This window comes from Myxocyprinus asiaticus, chromosome 41 (genome assembly GCF_019703515.2).
Source record: "Myxocyprinus asiaticus isolate MX2 ecotype Aquarium Trade chromosome 41, UBuf_Myxa_2, whole genome shotgun sequence".
Classification (NCBI taxonomy): Eukaryota; Metazoa; Chordata; class Actinopteri; order Cypriniformes; family Catostomidae; genus Myxocyprinus; species Myxocyprinus asiaticus.
The window spans coordinates 1,738,747-1,760,774 of NC_059384.1; the positions used below are offsets into that span (position 1 = coordinate 1,738,747).

The window sequence follows — 22,028 nt, forward strand, 5'->3', positions numbered from 1 at the left end:
TTAATATATAATTCACTCAATTGTTTGGTATTTTATAAAATACAAGGAAAATGACCTTGTAGCTCCATCTGCCGTTTAGAGAGAATTAGTCTAGTCTTTCAATATGGAAATGTGCGATAAATAAATAAAAAAAAATATTAAAAAGCTTCTTACACTTTCGGTGCGATTTAACATTTAATTAAATGAAAAATTATTATATTTATATTATAAAATTATATTTTTGCTTATGAAAACATTTAGCAGTAGTAGCCTTAGGGGCCGTTCACATCGATGTGTTCTTGGGCGTGACAAACAAGACGCAGCGCAACGAATAGAGCAGAACGCAGGAGTCTTGATGACGCGTTTTAAAAGTTGAAGCTATTTTTAACTTTGCTGCCAGACGCGGCGGAACGGTCGAAGACGGACATTTGGGGCATGTTTTTATATAAAAAAAATAAAAATAAAAATAAAAAAATTTAAAAAATCAGTTGAAAAACAGCGGGCGCAAGAACATGTTCGGTGTGAACGGCCCCTAACTGTAGTAAATGTGGTATTTTAATGGGGGGGAAAAAATACATTTTTTTGTAAGGAAAAGTTTTTATGATTTTCAGCTGCATCTTTCACTTCTGTAGCGTGAAAAATCAACGTTTCAACAAATTTCAAAACAAACTTGCAGTTTGTTGATTACGGTCATGAAAACATTTTTTAAATGCTCTGCTCTGAAGGCGCTTTTAAAAGTTATATTAGTACAGTTTTATTATTGACATATAAGGGAATTAGCCTTTTAATCAACTCAAAGTTTATTTTTATTATTATTATTATTATTATTATTATTATTTCGTCTGTTCTTGCGTGACGGAAGTGACGTCATGGCGTCAACATACATGATGGCGACGCATCACAGGCAGAATGCTGCGGGTCGCAGGAAAGTCCAGGTGAATGTTCCACACCAGTATTAGATATTAGTATTAATACTTCAGCTCGGTGTGTGAGGAGTGTTTTAAAGTCGAATGTGAATGTTTGTGTGGCGAAGAGAGACGTGGAGGCCAGGAGCTGCAAACACACAGCAGAACATGCATGAACACTAGAATGTTGCACACTGCTGTGGGCCTAAATGTCCAATTTTAAATCATTGAAATTGTTTTATAGTTCATTGCACTAGTGTCAGTTCCATTGCCTCAACTACATATATTGTTTTGTGTTAAACATGTAATTTTAACATTAATAGCAGAGTTTTTTTTAACTCACCCCGTTATGTTATACTGTTCTGATACTGAACGACCATTTGCACACGCATGCCAAACATGTTATGTACGTTAGTTTTGAAGATAACATTGCTTCTATTTATTGTCTATGGCTGCGGAGGCTGATTCTGGTAGAGCCTGATGCATGCATGCTTGAACATATGGACATCTTAACATCTAGACATAAATACTGAACAGATGCATGCATGAATATATATGAGCACATACCAAATGCATGCATACATGCATGCTTCACATATGGACATTTACAGGTTTCTAACATTTTAAATCAATGCCTGTGTAGAGAGAAATAGTAAGCAGTGTCTATTGTCTTGGTAACTTAATGGACCCCTCTTATAAGGCCAAGGAAAACTTTCCCTAATGATGGGTGTGAAATTGTGACATTGTCTCAATGTCTTGTGTTTTTATGCCTTACAAACACAATCATTTAATTTTCTGAACATTTCATGTGTTGAACATTGTTGTTTAAATATGTCACCAAGGTAAACTTCTGTAGCTTTTAAAGTTTTGTAGTGTGGGTATGATAGCTGCCATGCAGTTACATAACAGGCATATCAATTTGAACAATTATTGCAGATCAAAAATAAGTAATTTTTTTATTATTATAATTTTTTAGAAAACGTAACATTATTATATATAAATAGTGGAACTGTTAAAATCAACACGTTAGCGCATGCTATTAATTAAAAAAAAGTAACTTTTTTTTTAAAAAATTTTTTTTTACACATTTACTCATAAATGAATAATAAAACTTAAACCAGTATAAACACTGGTTGAAGTAGGGCAGAACCTTTGCAATGTGTCGCGCACACACAACACACACATGTCAGTGATAAAATGATGGAAAAAGAACCTTTAAATGCAATTTGTTATACAAAACAAGCCTAGATGGGACTTGTGACAGAAATCAAGTACTTTGCAGCTTTGTAATGAACAATGTAATTACCACATATGTACGACAAGTCTTAACTATCACCAAAATCCTGTGTGAGAGGTTAAGTGACTCCAGCCAGGTCTCCTAAGCAACCAAATTGGCCCGGTTGCTAGGGTGGGTAGAGTCACATGGGGTAACCTCCTCGTGGTCGCTATAATGTGGTTCTCGCTCTCAGTGGGGCGCGTGGTGATTTGTACATGGATGCTGCGGAGAATAGCGTGAAGCCTCCACACGCGCTATGTCTCTGCGGTAACGCGCTCAACAAGCCACGTGATAAGATGCACGGATTAACGGTCTCAGATGCGGAGGCAAATGAGATTCATCCTCCGCCACCCGGATTGAGGCGAGTCACTACGCCACCACAAGGACTTGGGAATTGGGCTTTCCATGTTGGGGAGAAAAGGGGAGAAAAAAAAGGAAATTTAATGTGCATTGCAGTGAATATATAACCTATGATGGGCTAGTTATTTCAATTAGCCTAGTCAAATTCCTACTTGGACATTGGTAAACGTTTAACGTTATTTGAATTGGTGCTATTTTAATGCATTTCTATCTTTATACTGTGGAACGCTTTGTTTGAAAAAAACATTAATAAAGTATTATTGTTACATATTGTTTTGTTTTCTTTACTAACAAGGCAATAAGTGCATTTTGAAAGGAGAAATATTTTTAGACAAAAATTTCAGCACTTTCAGAATCTTCGATTAATTGCGATTAACTACTAAAAGTATGCGATTAATCGCGATTAAAAAATTAATCAACTAACAGCAATCATAAATAGATATATTTTTAGACACAAAAAATATGTTTCGGGAAATAAAATGTATCATTTTTGTGCTGGGGGGGCCAGTGAAAATATTATCTTAAGATTATTAATATGAACTTATTATACTATAGCAACTTGTCCAACCGGGCCAGCAGAAAAAAGTCCTTATTGTTTAGCCCTGACCTGAATCTGTATTTAAATATGTTACATTTCTACACTGATCTCCGTGATTAGAAAGTAAATGTTTATCTGACTTTTTGCCTTCTTTTATGTTGAGAGAATGAAAATATCCGTGACAATAATCAGTTCATTTGTTTTCAACATTTTCTCACACTGATTGCGAGCATGTGTATGTTGCAGGTGTCGTATGTGATCAGAGATGAGGTGGAGAAATATAACCGTAATGGAGTCAATGCACTACAGCTGGATCCAGCTCTTAACCGGCTCTTCACCGCCGGACGAGACTCGATCATCAGGATCTGGAGCGTTAACCAGCACAAGGTAACCAGTTGATCAGTAAACCACTAGAGCTGATGTCTGACAGTTTTGAGTAGTCATGTCTAAACTAGGGGCGGTGCAAAGAGGAGAGAGAAAGAGTGTGTGGAGTGATACGAGAGACATGAAACTAGCACAGATATGTACGAAATTGCTTGCCTGTTGTCAACGTTCATTTATGCAGATTTTTATTTTTTTTCACCCAATTTGGAATGCCCAATTCCCAGTGCGCTTTTAAGTCCTTGTGGTGGCGTAGTGATTCGCCTCAATCTGGGTGGCGGAGGATGAATCTCAGTTGCCTCCACGTCTGAGACCGTCAACTTGCGCATCTTATCATGGCTTGTTGCGTGCGTTGCCATGGAGACATAGCGTGTGTGGAGGCTTCACACCATCCACCGCGGCATCCGCGCTCAACTCACCACGCGCCCCATCAAGAACGAACCACATTATAGCGACCACGAGGAGGGTACCCCGTGTGACTCTACCCTCCCTAGCAACCGGGCCAATTTGGTTGCTTAGGAGACCTGGCTGGAGTCACTCAGCATGCCCTGGGATTCGAACTAGCGAACTAGTGAACTCCAGGTGTGGTAGCCAGCGTAATTTATCACTGAGCTACCCAGGCCCCCCATTTATGCAAGTTATTTGAAATTGTAAAAATATTTCACAATATCACTGTTTTTGCTGTATTTTGGATCAAATAAATGCAGCTTTGGTGAGCAGAAGAAACTTCTTTTAAAAACATTAAAAAATCTTACAGATCTAAAAACTTTTATATGGTAGTGTAGGTCTAAAGTAAAGTTTTTATGTAAAGAGAATGTATAGTCAGATTACTACTTTTAACTTGATTTTGTGAATAAGCTACAAACAATACATTCAATCATTAAGTCTCCTCACATTCATTCTCTCTCAGGGGAGGGGTCTTTGTCTCCTCAGGTGTGAATCACATCAATATTCATGAACACTTTTGATTTGTCTGCAAATTTCAAAGCACTTGTTCAGTTTTGGTCATAATGTCTATATGCATTGGAAAGTAGAGCTTCTAAGCTTTCAAACGATACCTATTATGAGTTATTGTCTATCTGGCCCATCCGAGCTTAATGGGTTAATGGTCATCATACAAAACATTTTTTTGAATGCAATTCCATGATTGACCAGTTCAGTATAGCAAAGAGCTGATAAAACATCAATGCTCAATGAATCGTTACAGTTATTATTATTGATAATAAAAATAAACAATTATCCAAGCAATGTAGTCCATTAGTCTTACTGTAGGCTATTATTTAGGCAACTTTGGGCAACTTGGGTCATTTATATAGAATTCAGCTGATGTGTGGTCACAGGTTTGATGTATACTACTTTACAATGGCTTTGAACATGGGTCATCCAATCAGATCATTTAGGTCCAGAACTATCAACATTGAATATTGAAACATATTTTGCAGCAGGATCCATACATTGCATCAATGGAACATCACACAGACTGGGTCAATGACATCGTCCTCTGCTGTAATGGAAAAACATGTGAGTGATTGACATGTACAGTCTGATGATGTCATGTGTGTATCCAGTAGATGTACAGTTATGCATGTGTGTTGTTTCAACAGTGATATCAGCGTCATCTGACACCACAGTGAAAGTTTGGAACGCACACAAGGGCTTCTGTATGTCAACATTGCGAACACACAAGGTACCTTCATCAAGTTACTGTGTTTTAAGGGCTTAGAAAAGTAACCGCACACCTCTCCTCAAAAAGACTTATCATTCATGTTTGTAGCACACCTTTCAATTTCCTTCTGTTGATATGTGATTTGTTTTTATACCATGTAGGACTATGTAAAAGCATTAGCGTATGCTAAAGACAAAGAGCTGGTGGCTTCAGCGGGTCTCGACAGACAGATCTTCCTGTGGGACGTGAACACACTGACAGCGCTGACTGCCTCTAATAACACTGTCACTAGTGAGTTACTCTTATTAAACTGTGTCATCTAAACAAAGTTTGAATGTATGTAAACTGCATGTTCTTTTGTGTCGTGCAGCATCTTCTCTCAGTGGGAACAAAGATTCAATCTACAGTTTGGCCATGAATCAGATGGGGACAGTTATAGTGTCTGGATCCACTGAAAAGGTCTGACTCGCATTTGAACACATTTTAGTTGCATAATGTGATGTGTTTTAAGTTAAACAGAATATTCAAGTGGGAAACATTACCCTCCCTAGCAACTGGGCCAATTTGGTTGCTTAGGAGACCTGGCTGGAGTCACTCAGCACGCCCTGGATTCAAACTCGCGACTCCAGGTGTGGTTGTCAGCATCAATACTCACTGAGCTACCCAGGCCCCCTTCGATATTGATTCTTCAAAGTCATCGATCAATCTTTTACTCTATAAGCAAGCCTGCACTACAATGAGAGGAAATCACTTGCATTTGCAACCAAATTTCACACTATGCGGCTAAAAATGTATATATTTGGCAACTGGCTGGTAAATGTTTAGGCTTCACTCACTAGTAATTGTGTAGTATAGTGTTGCAGTATTCAGCAGTGAGATCCTTTCTCTGCGTGTTGAGATTAAAGGCCTGTTCACACTAAATCCGTGACAGTTTTGCAAGTCGAACGTCAGATGGAAGGTCTGTTCACACGAGTCCTTAAAAAAAATGAATTTAAAAACTATTTCACTCCTGTACAGTAGGGGGCGCTGTTGCTGTGCAGTTATACCAGTCTCCTGTCCGCATCCAAACGCTGTTGGAGATTAATACACTGAACGCTGTTTAAGCATTTATTTACCTACTTTGGCATAACTGTTTCAATATGTTCTTCCATGTTGTTGATGCATTTAGAGAAATAATCTGTTTTTATGTGAGTGAGATGAGAGCGCTGTTTCATATTTATTTGCACATGTATTTTGCGTCAAGTAGGTCTACATTCCAGACTCTGAACTCAACTTCTCTTTTTATAATGCCTGGATATTATAACACAAGGTGTAGTGATATAAATACACGTGGAGTGAGAATAACAGGTATAGTATAAAATATGATGCATATATTAAAAATAATATAAAAGAAAACACTGGCTCACGGTCTTTATTTAAATTATTGCAATACTTTGTTATATTGTCCTTGCAATAAAAATAGCAGTGTGGTTTTGCAGTTCATTTGTCTAAAACATTGCATGTAACTAATCTTTTTATGGGATATTTTACTACGAGCTTAGTGCAGACGAACTTGCCGAACATCGCTGCTATATTTAATGCCATGAGAGTATACAGGGGCATTGATATACATATTAAATAATGCACATTAAGACAAAACGCCATAAGCAGACTTTAAAAAATAGAACGGATTTATTTTTGCAGTACAAAGTGTTCATGAACTGCAACTATTTATTTTAAGTATGTAATTTTCTGGGTGTGTATCAGCTGCATGTCCAATGCCGGTGTTTTCCAGTTGATTAGCGCCACCAACGTGCTGGATTGTGCAGCTGCAGGGACACTGGAAAAAATGACAAAAAGCTCTTTTCTCATTGGTCAGTCAGTTTTCATTGCAAAAAAAATTTAATAAAATTGGACTCCCCGTAAAAAAAGAAAAACCTTCGGATTGTCGGCGGACGATTTGTCGGACCCAATGTGAATAGTGCCATAGGAATCCATTGTTACCATTCAAAAGCTCGTTCGGAACAAACAATCGCACCGAAAAAATGGGTTTGGTGTGAACAGGCCTTAAAAGTTGTTCCGTGTAATGTGTGTTCAAAGACGAAAAAAAATAAACATTTAATTCTAATCAGGCATAGCACGGATGAGATAAATCCATTTGCGTTCTCTCGTTAAATGCGCCAATTTAAAGACGCTCTTTACAGAAATGACGAATTTCCTTAAAGAGACAGTACCGGTTTTTAGAACGTGTTCAACAAATCAATGTAAACACCTGTAAATAGTACAAACAATGCAATTAAACAATAAAAATGTATGCAATATAATATTTATTGACTAAATACATTGATCTGTTCATTTTTAAAAAGCAAAAATATGACAAATAAATGCCAAATTAATATTTTCATATTGTACATACTTAGAAGGTCTCCTTTATGATTAACAGCATTAGCTGGGAGAGAATCTATTTCATATTAAGCAAAAGAGACATTATAACTGAAAAATACCTTGTCTTAGGTCAGTTAGGATCACTACTTTATTTTAAGAATGTGAAATGTCAGAATAATAGTAGAGAGAATGATTTATTTCAGCTTTTATTTCTTTCATCACATTCCCAGTGCATCAGAAGTTCACATACACTTTGTTAGTATTTGGTAGCATTGTCTTTAAATTGTTTAACTTGGGTCAAATGTTTTGGGTAGCCTTCCACAAGCTTTTCACAATAAGTTGCTGGAATTTTGGCCCATTCCTCCAGACAGAACTGGTGTAACTGAGTCAGGTTTGTAGGCTTTTCAGCTTGGGGTCATTGTCCATTTGGAAGACCCATTTGCGACCGAGCTTTAACTTCCTGGCTGATGTCTTGAGATGTTGCTTCAATATATCCACATAATTTTCCTTCCTCATGATGCCATCTATTTTGTGAAGTGCACCAGTCCCTCTTGCAGCAAAACACCCCCACAACATGATGCTGCCACCCCCATGCTTCACGGTTAGGATGGTGTTCTTCAGCTTGCCTCCAAACATAATGATGGTCATTATGGCCAAACAGTTCAATTTTTGTTTCATCAGACCAGAGGACATTTCTCCAGAAAGTAAGCTCTTTGTCCCCATGTGCACTTGAAAACTGTAGTCTGGCTTTTTTATGGTGGTTTTGGAGCATTGGCTTCTTCCTTGCTGAGCAGCCTTTCAGGATATGTCGATATAGGACTCGTTTTACTGTGGATATAGATACTCGTCTACCTGTTTCCTCCAGCATCTTCACATGGTCCTTTGCTGTTGTTCTGGGATTGATTTGCACTTTTCGCACCAAACTACGTTCATCTCTAGGAGACGGAATGCGTCTCCTTCCTGAGCGGTATGACGGCTGCGTGGTCCCATGGTGTTTATACTTGCGTACTATTGTTTGTACAGATGAACGTGGTACTTTCAGGCGTTTGGAAATTGCTCTCAAGCATGAACCAGGCTTGTGGAGGTCCACAATTGTTTTTCTGAGGTCTTGGTTGATTTCTTTTGATTTTCCCTTGATGTCAAGTAAAGAGGCACTGAGTTTGAAAGTAGGCCTTAAAATACATCCACAGGTACATCTCCAATTGACTCCAGTTAGCCTATCAGAAGCTAAATTAGGCTTGACATCATGTTCTGGAATTTTCCAAGCTGCTTAAAGGCACAGTAAACTTCTGGTTCACTGGAATTGTGATATAGTCAATTAAAAGTGAAACAGTCTGTCTGTAATCAATTGTTGGAAAAATTACTCATGTCTTGCACAAAGTAGATGTCCTAAAAGACTTGTCAAAACTATAGTTAGCTAATAAAAAATTAATGACTTCAGCCTAAGTATATGTAAACTTCTGACTTCAACTGTACACGATATTTACTCAAAATTCACAAAAAAAAAAATTATACAAAATGTGCAAAATCTATTGACAAATCTGTGGGCATATTTTAGAACTGACACTAGGCAGATTGTCTACTTGTGTTTGTCAATATTATCTTGTGTTTTATTGTATTGTTTTCCTTGCATCAGGTTCTGAGAGTGTGGGACCCACGCACCTGTGCTAAACTGATGAAACTGAAGGGACACACAGACAACGTCAAATCACTGCTGTTGAACAGAGATGGTACTCAGGTGAGATAAACCGTGTGCTGTACGTCAAACTGTAGATCTAGAAAGGGAATCCAAACTCCAGCCCTTTAATATTTCATTATTTTAATTGCAATTCAATTACAAGGATTGTAGAAATAATCTAAAGCTCTAAATGACTGATCCATCTGACGCTGTTTGTTTGCGCATCACATTTCTCTTGTCTGTTCCTGCAGCTGTGTGTTTTAGGTCTTGTGTCTGTTGGTTCAGTGTCTTTCAGGAAGTTCAGACGGCACGATCCGGCTCTGGTCTCTGGGTCAGCAGAGGTGCATCGCAACGTACCGCTTTCATGATGAGGGCGTGTGGGCACTGCAGGTGAACGAGGCCTTCACGCACGTCTACTCCGGAGGTCGTGATCGTAAGATATACTGCACAGACCTGCGCAATCCAGACTCCCGCGTGCTCATCTGCGAGGAGAAAGCGCCCGTGTTAAAGGTGAACGTTTATTTATAAATAAGAATGCGATCTATGATACCTTGAAGTACCGCCTTCGTAGGCAGCTTACAGTGTATTGGAAAGGAGCCTTTAGACCGTAAATCAAAAGTCTAGTTTATGCCACGATCACGAACAAAAATACCCGCAGAAGCTGTGTCGTGGAGTGTGACCAGGAGATGGTGTAGGATGTAAGTTAAAGCTGCTGAATCGTGAATGGGTGTTTGGTCTCTCTCAGATGGAGCTGGACAGGTCAGCTGACCCACATTTGGCCATCTGGGTCTCCACCACCAAGTCCACCGTTAATAAATGGGTAAGCACAGCTGGTGTCCCGCGTGACGCGAGCGCAAACATCACCTGCCGCAGCTGTTGTGACGTACCGCGCAGATCTGTGCAGCTGAGCAGTCTACAGAATATTTACTTAAAAGGGTCCTTAATTAAGTGACCTCCTTTGGCTAAAGTGTTTTTATTGTTGCAGGAAAGTGAGTAGACAGTATATTTTAATATTTTGAATATTCTGTGATTTTATATGAAGTGTTATTCTGTTGTTATAATGTTTCTTTGTTCCTCCACAGTCTCTGAAGGGCATTCATAATTTCCGAGCATCTGGCGATTATGACAACGACTGCAGCGCACCAGTGACGCCCCTATGCACACAGCCCGAGCAGGTTATTAAAGGTACGCCAGTCTGCTGTCTTAGTGTGCTTAATGAAGGGCTGCCTGCATTCTTCAAGAATCGTCTAAATTCCATTGATCATATGTTGGTTTGTCATATCTTCTCTTGACCTCCAGGTGGTGCCAGCATAATTCAGTGCCACATCCTGAACGACAAGAGACACATTCTGACCAAAGACACCAACAACAACGTGGCATACTGGGATGTGCTCAAGGTAGCCTTTTAGATTAACGTTTACATTCATGTTCCTCCACGCATTACTGTTTTGATCACTAGTTGTCTTGTCACTAGTTTGTAGTCTCTTTTAACAGGCGTGTAAAGTTGAAGACCTAGGCAGGATGGAGTTCGATGAAGAGATCAAGAAGAGGTTTAAGATGGTTTATGTGCCGAACTGGTTTTCAGTGGATCTGAAGACAGGGGTATGTTACAGCAGAAAATGGTTTAATGTATGTCACTTTCTTAATTAAATATCCATTACAATTCACTGTAGTTATCAGTGCATTTTCAGTATTTGTCAGATTTGTTTGGATTGTTTTGGGCTTGATTGACAGTTTTGAGCTTTGATTGACAGTTTTGGTCTTTGGCAGTTTGATCTTTAACTGACAATTTTGGTCTTTGATTGACAGTTTTGGTCTTTGATTGACAGTTTTGAGCTTTGATTGACAGTTTTGAGCTTTGATTGACAGTTTGATCTTTAACTGACAATTTTGGGCTTTGACAGTTTTGGTCTTTGACAGTTTGATCTTTGATTGACAGTTGTGGGCTTTGATTGACAGTTATGGGCCTTGATTGACAATTTTGGGCTTTGCAAGTTTTGGGCTTTGATTGACAATTTTGGGCTTTGACAGTTTTGGGCTTTGACAGTTTTGGGCCTTGATTGACAGTTTTGGTCTTTGACAGTTTGATCTTTAACTGACAGTTTTGGGCTTTGATTGACAGTTTTGGGCTTTGATTGACAGGTTTGGTCTTTGACAGTTTGATCTTTTACTGACAGTTTTGGGCTTTGATTGACAGTTTGAGCTTTGACAGTTTTGGCTTTGACAGTTTTGGGCTTTGATTGACAGTTTTGGCCTTTGACAGTTTGATCTTTGATTGACAGTTGTGGGCTTTGACAGTTTTGGGCTTTGATTGACAGTTTGAGCTTTGACAGTTTTGGGCCTTGATTGACAGTTTTGGGCTTTGACAGTTTTGGGCCTTGATTGACAGTTTTGGTCTTTGACAGTTTGATCTTTAACTGACAGTTTTGTGCTTTGATTGACAGTTTGAGCTTTGACAGTTTTGGGCTTTGACAGTTTTGGTCTTTAACTGACAGTTTTGGGCCTTGATTGACAGTTTTGGTCATTGACAGTTGTGGGCTTTGATTGACAGTTTTGGGCCTTGATTGACAGTTTTGGGCCTTGATTGATAGTTTTGGTCTTTGACAGTTTGATCTTTGATTGACAGTTGTGGGCTTTGATTGACAGTTTTGGGCTTTGATTGACAGTTTTGGGCTTTGACAGTTTTGGCCCTTGATTGACAGTTTTGGGCCTTGATTGACAGTTTTGGGCTTTGACAGTTTTGGGCCTTGATTGACAGTTTTGGGCCTTGATTGACAGTTTTGGGCTTTGATTGACAGTTTGATCTTTGACAGTTTGATCTTTAACTGACAGTTTTGGGCTTTGATTGACAGTGTTGGGCTTTGATTGACAGGTTTGGGCTTTGACAGTTTGATCTTTTACTGACAGTTTTGGGCTTTGATTGACAGTTTTGGTTTTTGATTTAACAGTTTGAGCTGCTATTGAAGTTTTGGGTTTTGATTGACAGTTTTGGGCTTTGACAGTTTGGGCTTTGATTGACAGTAGGTAAATAATCGTCTGACGCAGTTATTTGATCTAACCGCTGTTATTAAATGTAACCACGAATATTGTGCCCTTCAAATTCCAATCACATTTTAATGCCCAAATAAGGGAATTTTAAGCAAATATATAATGCCATTAACGGCACGTTTGTGTGTCATTCAGTTGAACTCTTGAGCGTCACTGAGTCGCACCGCGGTCGTCAACCAGAGCAACTCCTGTTTGGAAGAGCGCATGAAGCGGATGCTCGTGCCAGACTCCCGTGAAAATATAAACTAACAAATATAAACTTTGATAGTGAATGCAGAGAGCTCCGGCTTCACTTTAAACGATCGTGTAATGGCAAATGTGCCTCGTCATAACGGTTCATATATGCAGTGTTAATGACATGCAGTGATGGAGGAGGAGGTGTATGATTACTCTATTTCTGAGGGGTGATAAAATGTCGAAACGAAATCTCAAAGGTTTTTCTTCATGAGAAATGAGACCTCGTGGGTTTAAACAAAGAGCATTAAAATAGCATTTTCACATTATTAGGGCAGAAATATTTTACTATCACATAATATAATATGATATAATATAACGAATGTGTATATATAGTTTACATTTTTTTTATTAAAAAAACAAAACATATGTAATATAAAATGAGTTCCAAAAACAATGGTGTAAATTTTAAATGGATCAAAACTAAAGTTGACCAAAAAAGAGACATATTTTAAGTATTTAGAAATATTTGTACATTTGAGATATGATGATATAAGTTTTTTTAAACCTTTAAAGGAAATCGTATATCCCTATTTTATTATTTAATTTATATATTTGAAGTTAAATATGTAAAAATAAATTTTAAGGTGTTTGAAGCACACATGCACCTTAAGAAAAAACAGTTTATATGACAATTAATCGTGTAAGCCGTAAAACAGACAGTTAATAGTCATAATCAAAATTATTTCTTTGGCAATTAATCGTTGGCCAGATTTCATAATCGTGACAGCCCTAACTAACCATTTGAGCTGTGACAGTTTTGGGCTTTGATTGACAGTTTTGGGTTTTGATTGACAGTTTGAGCTTTGATTGACAGTTTTGGGTTTTGATTGACAGTTTTGGATTTTGATTGACAGTTTTGGGCTTTGACAGTTTTGGATTTTGATTGACAGTTTTGGGTTTTGATTGACAGTTTGAGCTTTGATTGACAGTTTGAGCTTTGATTGACAGTCTTGGGTTTTGATTGACAGTTTGAGCTTTGATTGACAGTTTTGGGTTTTGATTGATAGTTTGAGCTTTGATTGACAGTTTGAGCTTCTATTGACAGTTTGGGTTTTGATTGGCAATTCGAGTTTTTATTGACAGTTTTGGTCTTTGACAGTTTGACCTCTGACAGTTTTGAGTTTTGATTGACAGTTTTGGGTTTCGATTGACAGATGTTGACCATCACATTGGACGAGAGCGATTGTTTTGCTGCCTGAGTTTCTTCTAAAGATGCTGGATTCACCAGTCCTGATGGATCAGATCCTAAACGTGAGAGCAACTCACGCTTTAACAGTTTTGGGCTTTGACAGTTTTGGGTTTTGATTGACAGTTTGAGCTTTGATTGACAGTTTTGGGTTTTGATTGACAGTTTTGGGTTTTGATTGACAGTTTGAGCTTTGATTGACAGTTTTGGGTTTTGATTGACAGTTTGAGCTTTGATTGACAGTCTTGGGTTTTGATTGACAGTTTTGGGTTTTGATTGACAGTTTGAGCTTTGATTGACAGTTTGAGCTTCTATTGACAGTTTGGGTTTTGATTGGCAGTTTGAGCTTTGATTGACAGTTTTGGGTTTTGATTGACAGTTTGAGTTTTGATTGACAGTTTTGGGTTTCAATTGACAGATGTTGACCATCACATTGGACGAGAGCGATTGTTTTGCTGCCTGGGTTTCTGCTAAAGATGCTGGATTCACCAGTCCTGATGGATCAGATCCTAAACGTGAGAGCAACTCATCATTCATTAAACCCCACAGAGACGTCTGTTTACAATGAAAACATACCATAAAGACGAATGATTGTATTATTGTTTGTATTATGTTGCAGTAAATCTGGGTGGGCTGCTACTTCAGGCTCTGTTGGAGTTCTGGCCACGCACGCACATAAACTCGATGGACGAGGAGACCGAACTCAATCATGCCAGTGGTAATAATCGTGAACGCTGACCTCTAACATCTTACAATACTCTCTAAACAAACAAAAAAAAGATACACTTTTCTTTGTAGTCATGTTGGCATATTTATGTGCTTGTTTTCTTAGTGAACGGTGAACACGAGAGTCGGATACAGAAAGGAAACGGTTATTTCCAGGTGCCGCCACACACTCCAGTGATTTTCGGTGAGGCGGGAGGAAGGACTTTATTCAGGTGTGTTTTTAACCATTTAATTAAAGCACAGTAGATGCTGTTGTTCACTAATGAGGTGACATCATCATCATGTGTGTTTGTGCAGGTTGTTGTGTCGAGACTCCGGCGGAGAGACTGAGTCCATGTTACTCAATGAGACCGTCCCTCAGTGGGTCATCGACATCACAGTCGACGTAAGTGTCCAAAACACACTCTGGATTTCCAGTTCGCAGTTTAATAAAATCCCTTGATAATGCTCTGAACTTAAGGAGACTTCACGACTGCATTAGGTGTTTTAAGCTCTTAATTACTGTTACATACAGTAACTTTATACTGTCTGTCTCTTACAGAAAAACATGCCCAAATTCAACAAAATCCCATTCTACCTCCAGCCCCACTCGTCCTCTGGAGCAAAGACATTAAAGAAGTATGAGTCTGTTTGGCATGGTTTATGTCTGATGAAATTCAATAGGCATAAATCACTGTGCAAGCAGTTGTATCCAACCTTTCAACTCATGTAATGACTATGCAAATGACAGTCTAGTGATTTTAGTGTTAGCAGTTCTTTCACATTAATGTACATTTCAATGAATGTGTGTGTGTGTTTGTGTATAGGGATCGGTTGTCGGCAAGTGACATGTTACAGGTGAGGAAGGTGATGGAACACGTTTATGAAAAGATTATCAACCTGGACAGCGAGTCGCAGACGAGCAGTTCGGCTGCAGAGAAGCCCAGCGAACAGAAAGAAGAGGAGGACATTGCGGTACTAGCAGAGGAGAAGATCGAACTGCTCTGTCAAGACCAGGTACTGACCTGTTCACATGGGGAGAACGATGATGCCGTTCATCACAAAGTTTTTCTGAAATAAAGGTGTTTTTAAAGATTTCCTGTTTCAGTGGCATACCAATAATTAAAGGCTTATAACAAAAAAAAAACCAAGGAGGGTCAAGTGTTTGGTATCATTGTAAAGAAAATTTTTCAAAATTTTTAATGCCATAGGTTATGATACATTCTGAGACTGCTGAAAAATCACAAAATAAGTTGAGCCAAAAATGTACTTTTTATTTCTTATATTCTTATATGAAAGGCCGGATCCATATTTACACACATTGGTGGAGTGATAGCTTAAAATGACCTTAGAATCATTATAGATAGGTTATTCATGTTCGCCTTGTCATGTGTGTGTTTATTATTTACTGGGAGCTTTTGATACTTGAAGCGCTCAGAAAATCACTTCCACTATTTTCATTAAACATAAAACACCAATAGAAAATATAAACCTATCTAACAGAACATACATGTTACCACAGGACTCCAGACTAACATATGAGAGAGGTGGCACTGGTGCCATCAAGTTCTACAGATGGTGGCACCAGCACCTGATTTGGTAGCAACAGTGGAAAAATAAATATATGTTGTCCTTAATTGAAAAAATAAAATAATAATTAATGATAGAAACTAATAAAAATAGAGATATTATTATATATTTTATATTATTTTGCACTGATATGCACATTAGACAGTATAGCATTGTTTTGACTTGATGCAACAGTAATGAGATTTCACAGAATGAGTTTCATTCTGTGCCATTTGAGTCATCATCGAGTCTGTGTCATGTATTTGGCGCCATCTCCTGGTGGTCATATGTAACATTGTGCTTCATGTGGATTATCTAATGATCTCCGCATCTGATTATCTTGTGTGTGGACTCGTTTGAAAGATAATCACCTCCTCTAAATAATGATGTGTGATATTTTATGTTCCATTTATTGTTTATGAAGTTATAAGCGAAAATGCGGCATATAAGCAACTCCAACATAATTATCAAAGACATATTTTTAGCTATTACTCGCTATAATTTTGTCTGTGAGTAAAACAAATAGGCTGGTTGTATTCTACTCTTTGAGAGCTTTCCAACAACGTATGACACATGGATATTTGATCAGTTTGATGTTTTTACTGATTGCAATAATATGTACAGTGTACATTTATTTTTAATATAAATGATTAAAACGGAACACTTCTGATTTATCTGCAGATTTCAAAGCACTTGTTCAGTTTTGGTCATAATGTCTACATGCATTGTAAAGTAGAGCTTATAAGCTTTCAAACGAAACCTATTTTGTGTTAGTCAAGACCAATTAATATTTTGACAAGTATTTGTTTCTCGCAGCGGGACCATCCGAGCTTAAAGGGTTAAATATCTAAACACAGAAAAGATCTTAAATGTCATTCGCGGAAGTCATTTGCCGATGGAAAGACACTGCTATTGAGTTGATGATGCATCTAATAATAAATAGTAAATACTACTATTTATATGTTGTTAATATAATGTTTCATATAAATAAATGCAATTAAATATTATTTGTCCAACTATTTTAACTAAATTATTTTACCTTGCATTAATTGCAGTTTGGTCCACATTATGATTCTTTTGGGGGTAAAAACTTATTAAAAATTTTATTAAAAATGTAAGTCATCAGGGAACATCAAATATCAGAAAAAAAAAAAAAAAAATTATTGATTTTTTTTTTTTATACCCCTACAGCACTAATCACCATTTATACAGTTCAGTTAAAGATGTTGACCTCAGTGGTTGTAAATTCTTTTTAAAGGGGTCATTAAATGGTTTTTAAAATTTTTTATAATGTTCCTTGAGGTTAGCTTATGTTATCAAAGTTTTTTGCACAAAAGACGGTCAAATATTTGTAAAATATGATCATTTTCCATCCTTATTCTGACTCTCTGTCAGAAACGCTCGGTTTTATGCTGCTTCTCCTTTAAAACTTGAAAGTAAACGCCCACTGTTCTGATTAGCTAATGTCATTGCATCGGAAAAATAATATCCACGCCCCCCCCGCCGTGTATATTAGTATATTAGTATATTACTACACCGTAATATATTTAATTTCACTCTGCTTTCTTCAAACATAATACAATTATTCAACTCAAACAAATATTCTTTATCCATTGAAGTATTGATCTGATAAGCTGCAGTGATTTTAAGCCCAAATCTGAAATCGCTCACTGTCCGTCTCCTAGCTAGTACTGTTGCAATAGGCTGTATTTTGTGTTAGCATCATAGGCAACATTCGTAACAGTGTTGTAACTGTAAACACAGTTTTAACAAGGCACGGCAGCCCCTCAGCACACTAGAGCAGAAGGGGGAAAAAATTGCCTTACCGTTTATCAAGTGCTGAAACTCTGCATGGTGCAGAATAATCTGGAATAATGTTAAACAATGTAACAGTCACTTCTTTGCAGCCTGATCTTGTTGATTGCGTTGAATCTTTGTGACACCTGCACTAAAAACAATCTAGATGCAGCCCAACAAATGAAACAGAGCACCGGTGCCTCGACATGCATTTTTAAGACTTTTCTTTTTAACTTGGCACGGTGTCTAAAAATGTGCCGGTCCTGCGCGAGATGCTTAAGAAACAGCAAGACTCGATAAAACAGTCAAAGAGATTTGTCCAGCATGTGTTTATATGGGAAAACAACGATGAGATGATGAACAGAGCAGCTGCACGCAAAAACGCGTTCGTTGTGAACGGCCCCTAACTCATCCATTCACGCGTGTCTGTGAGTGAGTGCGCGGGTGTGAAACAAGTTCAGTGGGCCTGTTTATTTTATCATTCATTAAAAACCCGAAGTCCTACTTAAAAAATTAACCCGAACCCGGCCCGAAACCCGATTGGTTCTCATGTCCCGTTGGGTCCGGGTTGGGTTGCAGACCTCTGCTTATAGAGCGATAAACGATGGCTTACTGTTTACTACAATAAAAGATTATAAATCAATGGTTTACTTACCAGCATTACTGCAGGGTGCAATATAGTTGGCACTGCCACAACTTTCAATAAAAGAAACATCTCATCTCGCAGCAGTAACTTGAGCCGTTCTCTCCTTAAAGGGACAGTTCACCCAAAAATGAAAATTCTCTCATTATTTATTCACCCTCATGCCATCCCAGATGTGTATGACTTTCTTTCTTCTGTTGAACATGAACAAAGATTTTTAGAAGAATATTTCAGCTCTGTTGGTCCGTACAATGCAAGTGAATGGTGACCAGAACTTTTAAGCTCCAAAAAGCACATAAAGTCAGCATAAAAGTACTCCATAAGACTCCAGTGGTTTAATCCATGTCTTCAGAAGTGATATGATCAGAAGTTTTGAGTTCTGAAAATTACAGTATATTTTATCAGATGAGCTCTACTAATTGGTACACTGTCTAATATGTTTGAACGTTCAATTGATTCTGGTGAATCGGTTCTTCCTAAACTGCTCTTTTTCTCTCTGATTGTAGCTTTGGAAAGTCTGAATCGTTTTAGTGAATCTGTTCGTTCAGATTGTTCATGTAAATGCACATATTAAAAAAGTACTAATTGGGGGTCTGGGTATCTCAGCGAGTATTGATGCTGACTACCACACCCGGAGTCACGAGTTCGAATCCAGGGCGTGCTGAGTGACTCCAGCCAGGTCTCCTAAGCAACCAAATTGGTCCGGTTGCTAGGGAGGGGTAACCTCCTCGTGGTCGCTATAATGTGGTTCTCGCTCTCGGTGGGGTGCGTGGTGAGTTGTGCGTGGATGCCACGGAGAATAGCGTGAAGCCTTCACACGCGCCATGTCTCCGTGGTAATGCGCTCAACAGGCCACGTGATAAGATGCGTGGATTGACGGTCTCAGACGCGGAGGCAACTGAGAGTCGTCCTCCGCCACCCGGATTGAGGCGAGTCACCACGCCACCACGAGGACTTAGAGCGCATTGGGAATTGGGCATTCCAAATTGGGGAGAAAATGTGAGAAACAAAAAAAATTAAATAACTTCATTACTAATACAAGTCAGTATTAAACATCAAAGATGTTCTGATTGGCTGTAATTGTTGCTTCATTCTGAAAATGATTCTGACGTTATTTTGCGTTTCTTTCATAAGGTTCTTGATCCCAACATGGACCTGCGAACAGTGAAGCATTTCATCTGGAAGAGCGGCGGCGATCTGACCCTTCACTACCGGCAGAAATCCACGTGAGACCGTGGAAATCTCTCCCGGCAGATTCGTTCTGAACCCTTCGCATTCAAAGCACACGCTCACCTGCACTTCCTGGTTCCGTCTGAGCTCTGGGTCATCATTCTCACACGGGCCGCTCGGGTCACGCATGTTTATCTGGGTTTAAACAGGAAGGACAAACATTCATGAATGGCTAAAAGACGTGAAACGTATAGGGCAATTTGCAGAAAAGTCTTTTTGAAGTTTGAGTGTGTTTGTGTATGGAACACCAGTACGTTTATCTGTTAGATTTTTATTTTTATTTCCCTTGCCGTGAATTCTCTCTCGGTGGATGCCATACTGGATGTATCAGACATTTGCTCTTTTGTTTACCACCCTCCTCTCCTCCTCTTCACATTTAACATTCCAGTGACGTGTTTGATGCCAGTTACGTTTAAATCCATCTTCCAGCATGTCAGGAAAATAAAGTCAAGGCAGAGGATCGCGTCTGGAACTGGTCTGAAACAGTCCAGCTGCTGTCACTAACGTCCATTTAGAAACGTTTAAGATGACTGAACGTCTCATTAAACTCTTACTTCAAGAACACCGTTTCCCATGATGCATTTCTCACTAACATGCTGTGATCATCAGTGCATCTGTTTTGTACATATATTGTAATTATTTTGTAGACAATATGAGTTGGCGTTCGGGAGGTTTTAATTGATATTTTTGTTTTTAAGAAAATGTACGGCATCTTTAAAAGGTGCTTTTTCATGTCAAATGTGACGACAAAAGTGTGGGGAGTAAAAATAGCCATAACGTTGAAAGTGCAAATGGAGCGTATTAAAGCGATAGTTCACCCAAAAATTACAATTCGTCCTTAATTTACTCAGCCTCGACACCCACAAAGCTAACGTTTGGCTTCAGAAATCACTATGAGCTTGTATGGAAAAGAGCTGCATTAAGATTCTTCAAAATATCTCCTTTTGTGTTCAACGGAAGAAAGGAAGTCGTACAGGTTTGGAACGACGAACTAAAGGCAAGTAAATGATGACAGAATTGTAATTTTTGGGTGAACTATCCATTTAAAGTCCTTTATTTGCTGCTGACCGTTATCTTTCATTCCTGTATGAGGAAAAACACACTAAAGTAGATTATAAAAACTATGAAATATGGAAGAGAGTCATCACTGGGTGGCAAAACTCATATTTTTAATTTATGCAAAACAAAAACTCTGTTCTGCAAACGTCAATCATAAAAAGATTTGCACAGTGTTCTAGCAAAATGTATTATTGTATATATTTGGTCTTAGTTGATCATTATAATGCCACAGCACTATTAGAAACTAGATAATTTAAAAAAAAAACCCATTGAACTGAGTCAGAAGAGAAAAGCTCTTGGGAAGGTTTTGAAGTGTCCATGTCCATGACCCCCCTGTATTTATGCTTCCTGTGTTGATTGATTGTAATTATATGCAGTATATTTTGGGTAAATAGCGAAATAAATTAACCAATAATAAAGCAGTTTGAATGCATTCTTTTTATTTTGTTAAGAGGTGTAATGTTTGAACATACAGGCTATTGATGGCTATAAGTTTACTATTGAAATCAGACATACAGGCTGACTTTGCATTAGAGTATATTTTAGATCCTGGTTAACATCCTAAAAGCATTTGCTTCTTATTACCCCTGTTAACCTTCTTTCACATGTTGTTCATGCCCAAGTCATATTTCATACCAAAAATCAAACATATTGACGCAATATTGAGTATTGACGCTGACTACCACACCTGGAGTCGTGAGTTTGTATTCAGGGTGTGCTGAGATACTCCAGCCAGGTCTCCTAAGCAACCAAATTGGCCCGGTTGCTAGGGAGGGTAGAGTCACATGGGGTAACCACCTCGTGGTTGCGATTAGGGGTTCTCGCTCTCAATGGGGCGTGTGGTAAGTTGTGCGTGGATCGCGGAGAGTAGCATGAGCCTCCACATGCTGTGAGTCTCCGCGGTGTCATGCACAATGAGTCACGTGATAAGATGCGCGGATTGACGGTCTCAGAAGCGGAGGCAACTGAGACTTGTCCTCCACCACCCGGATTGAGGTGAGTAACCGCGCCACCACGAGGACCTACTAAGTAGTGGGAATTGGGCATTCCACATTGGGAGAAAAGGGGATAAAAAAATTAATTAAAAAATAAAGCCAATTTTAGGGCCATTTGCATTGACATTTTCATGACAGTTATGCACATTTCCTCCACATTCTCATGAACGTAATTCAAAATAAACATCTCACTCACTCACTGTTGCACTAATCGCAAAAGGGAAAATCTTCCTGTCCAGACGCAATGATGTTTTCATGGTTGTGTAAAAATGCCTTCCACATTGCAGTAATGAGAGTTTGTCATGATGTCACAGTGCAAAAATCCTAAAAAAGTTCATTTTCTTCATGCAACATATAATTTTGTAGTTCTTTTGATTTGGGTGTGAAATATGACCTGGGCATGTTCTGGACC

General features: G+C 38.4%; 1 protein-coding gene across 2 annotated transcripts; it reads left to right on the forward strand.

Moving 5' to 3' along the window:
- The first annotated feature begins 776 nt into the window (after positions 1-776).
- On the forward strand, positions 777-21,296 carry LOC127431913 (WD repeat-containing protein 48-like). 2 transcript variants are annotated; one of them, XM_051682566.1, is made up of 19 exons: positions 777-914; positions 3,305-3,445; positions 4,885-4,960; positions 5,044-5,126; positions 5,267-5,396; positions 5,476-5,564; positions 9,106-9,207; positions 9,433-9,657; positions 9,893-9,967; positions 10,230-10,332; positions 10,447-10,544; positions 10,642-10,749; positions 14,037-14,133; positions 14,238-14,336; positions 14,451-14,556; positions 14,642-14,729; positions 14,886-14,962; positions 15,151-15,340; positions 19,467-21,296. In XM_051682566.1, the coding sequence occupies exons 1-19, from the start codon at positions 849-851 to the stop codon at positions 19,560-19,562; spliced, it is 2,049 nt and encodes a 682-aa protein (XP_051538526.1). In that variant the 5' UTR covers positions 777-848; the 3' UTR covers positions 19,563-21,296. The 2 variants fall into 2 exon arrangements, with proteins under 2 accessions (XP_051538526.1, XP_051538525.1); XM_051682565.1 differs by having other exon boundaries at positions 4,882-4,960; positions 19,467-21,295.
- The last annotated feature ends 732 nt before the right edge of the window (positions 21,297-22,028 follow it).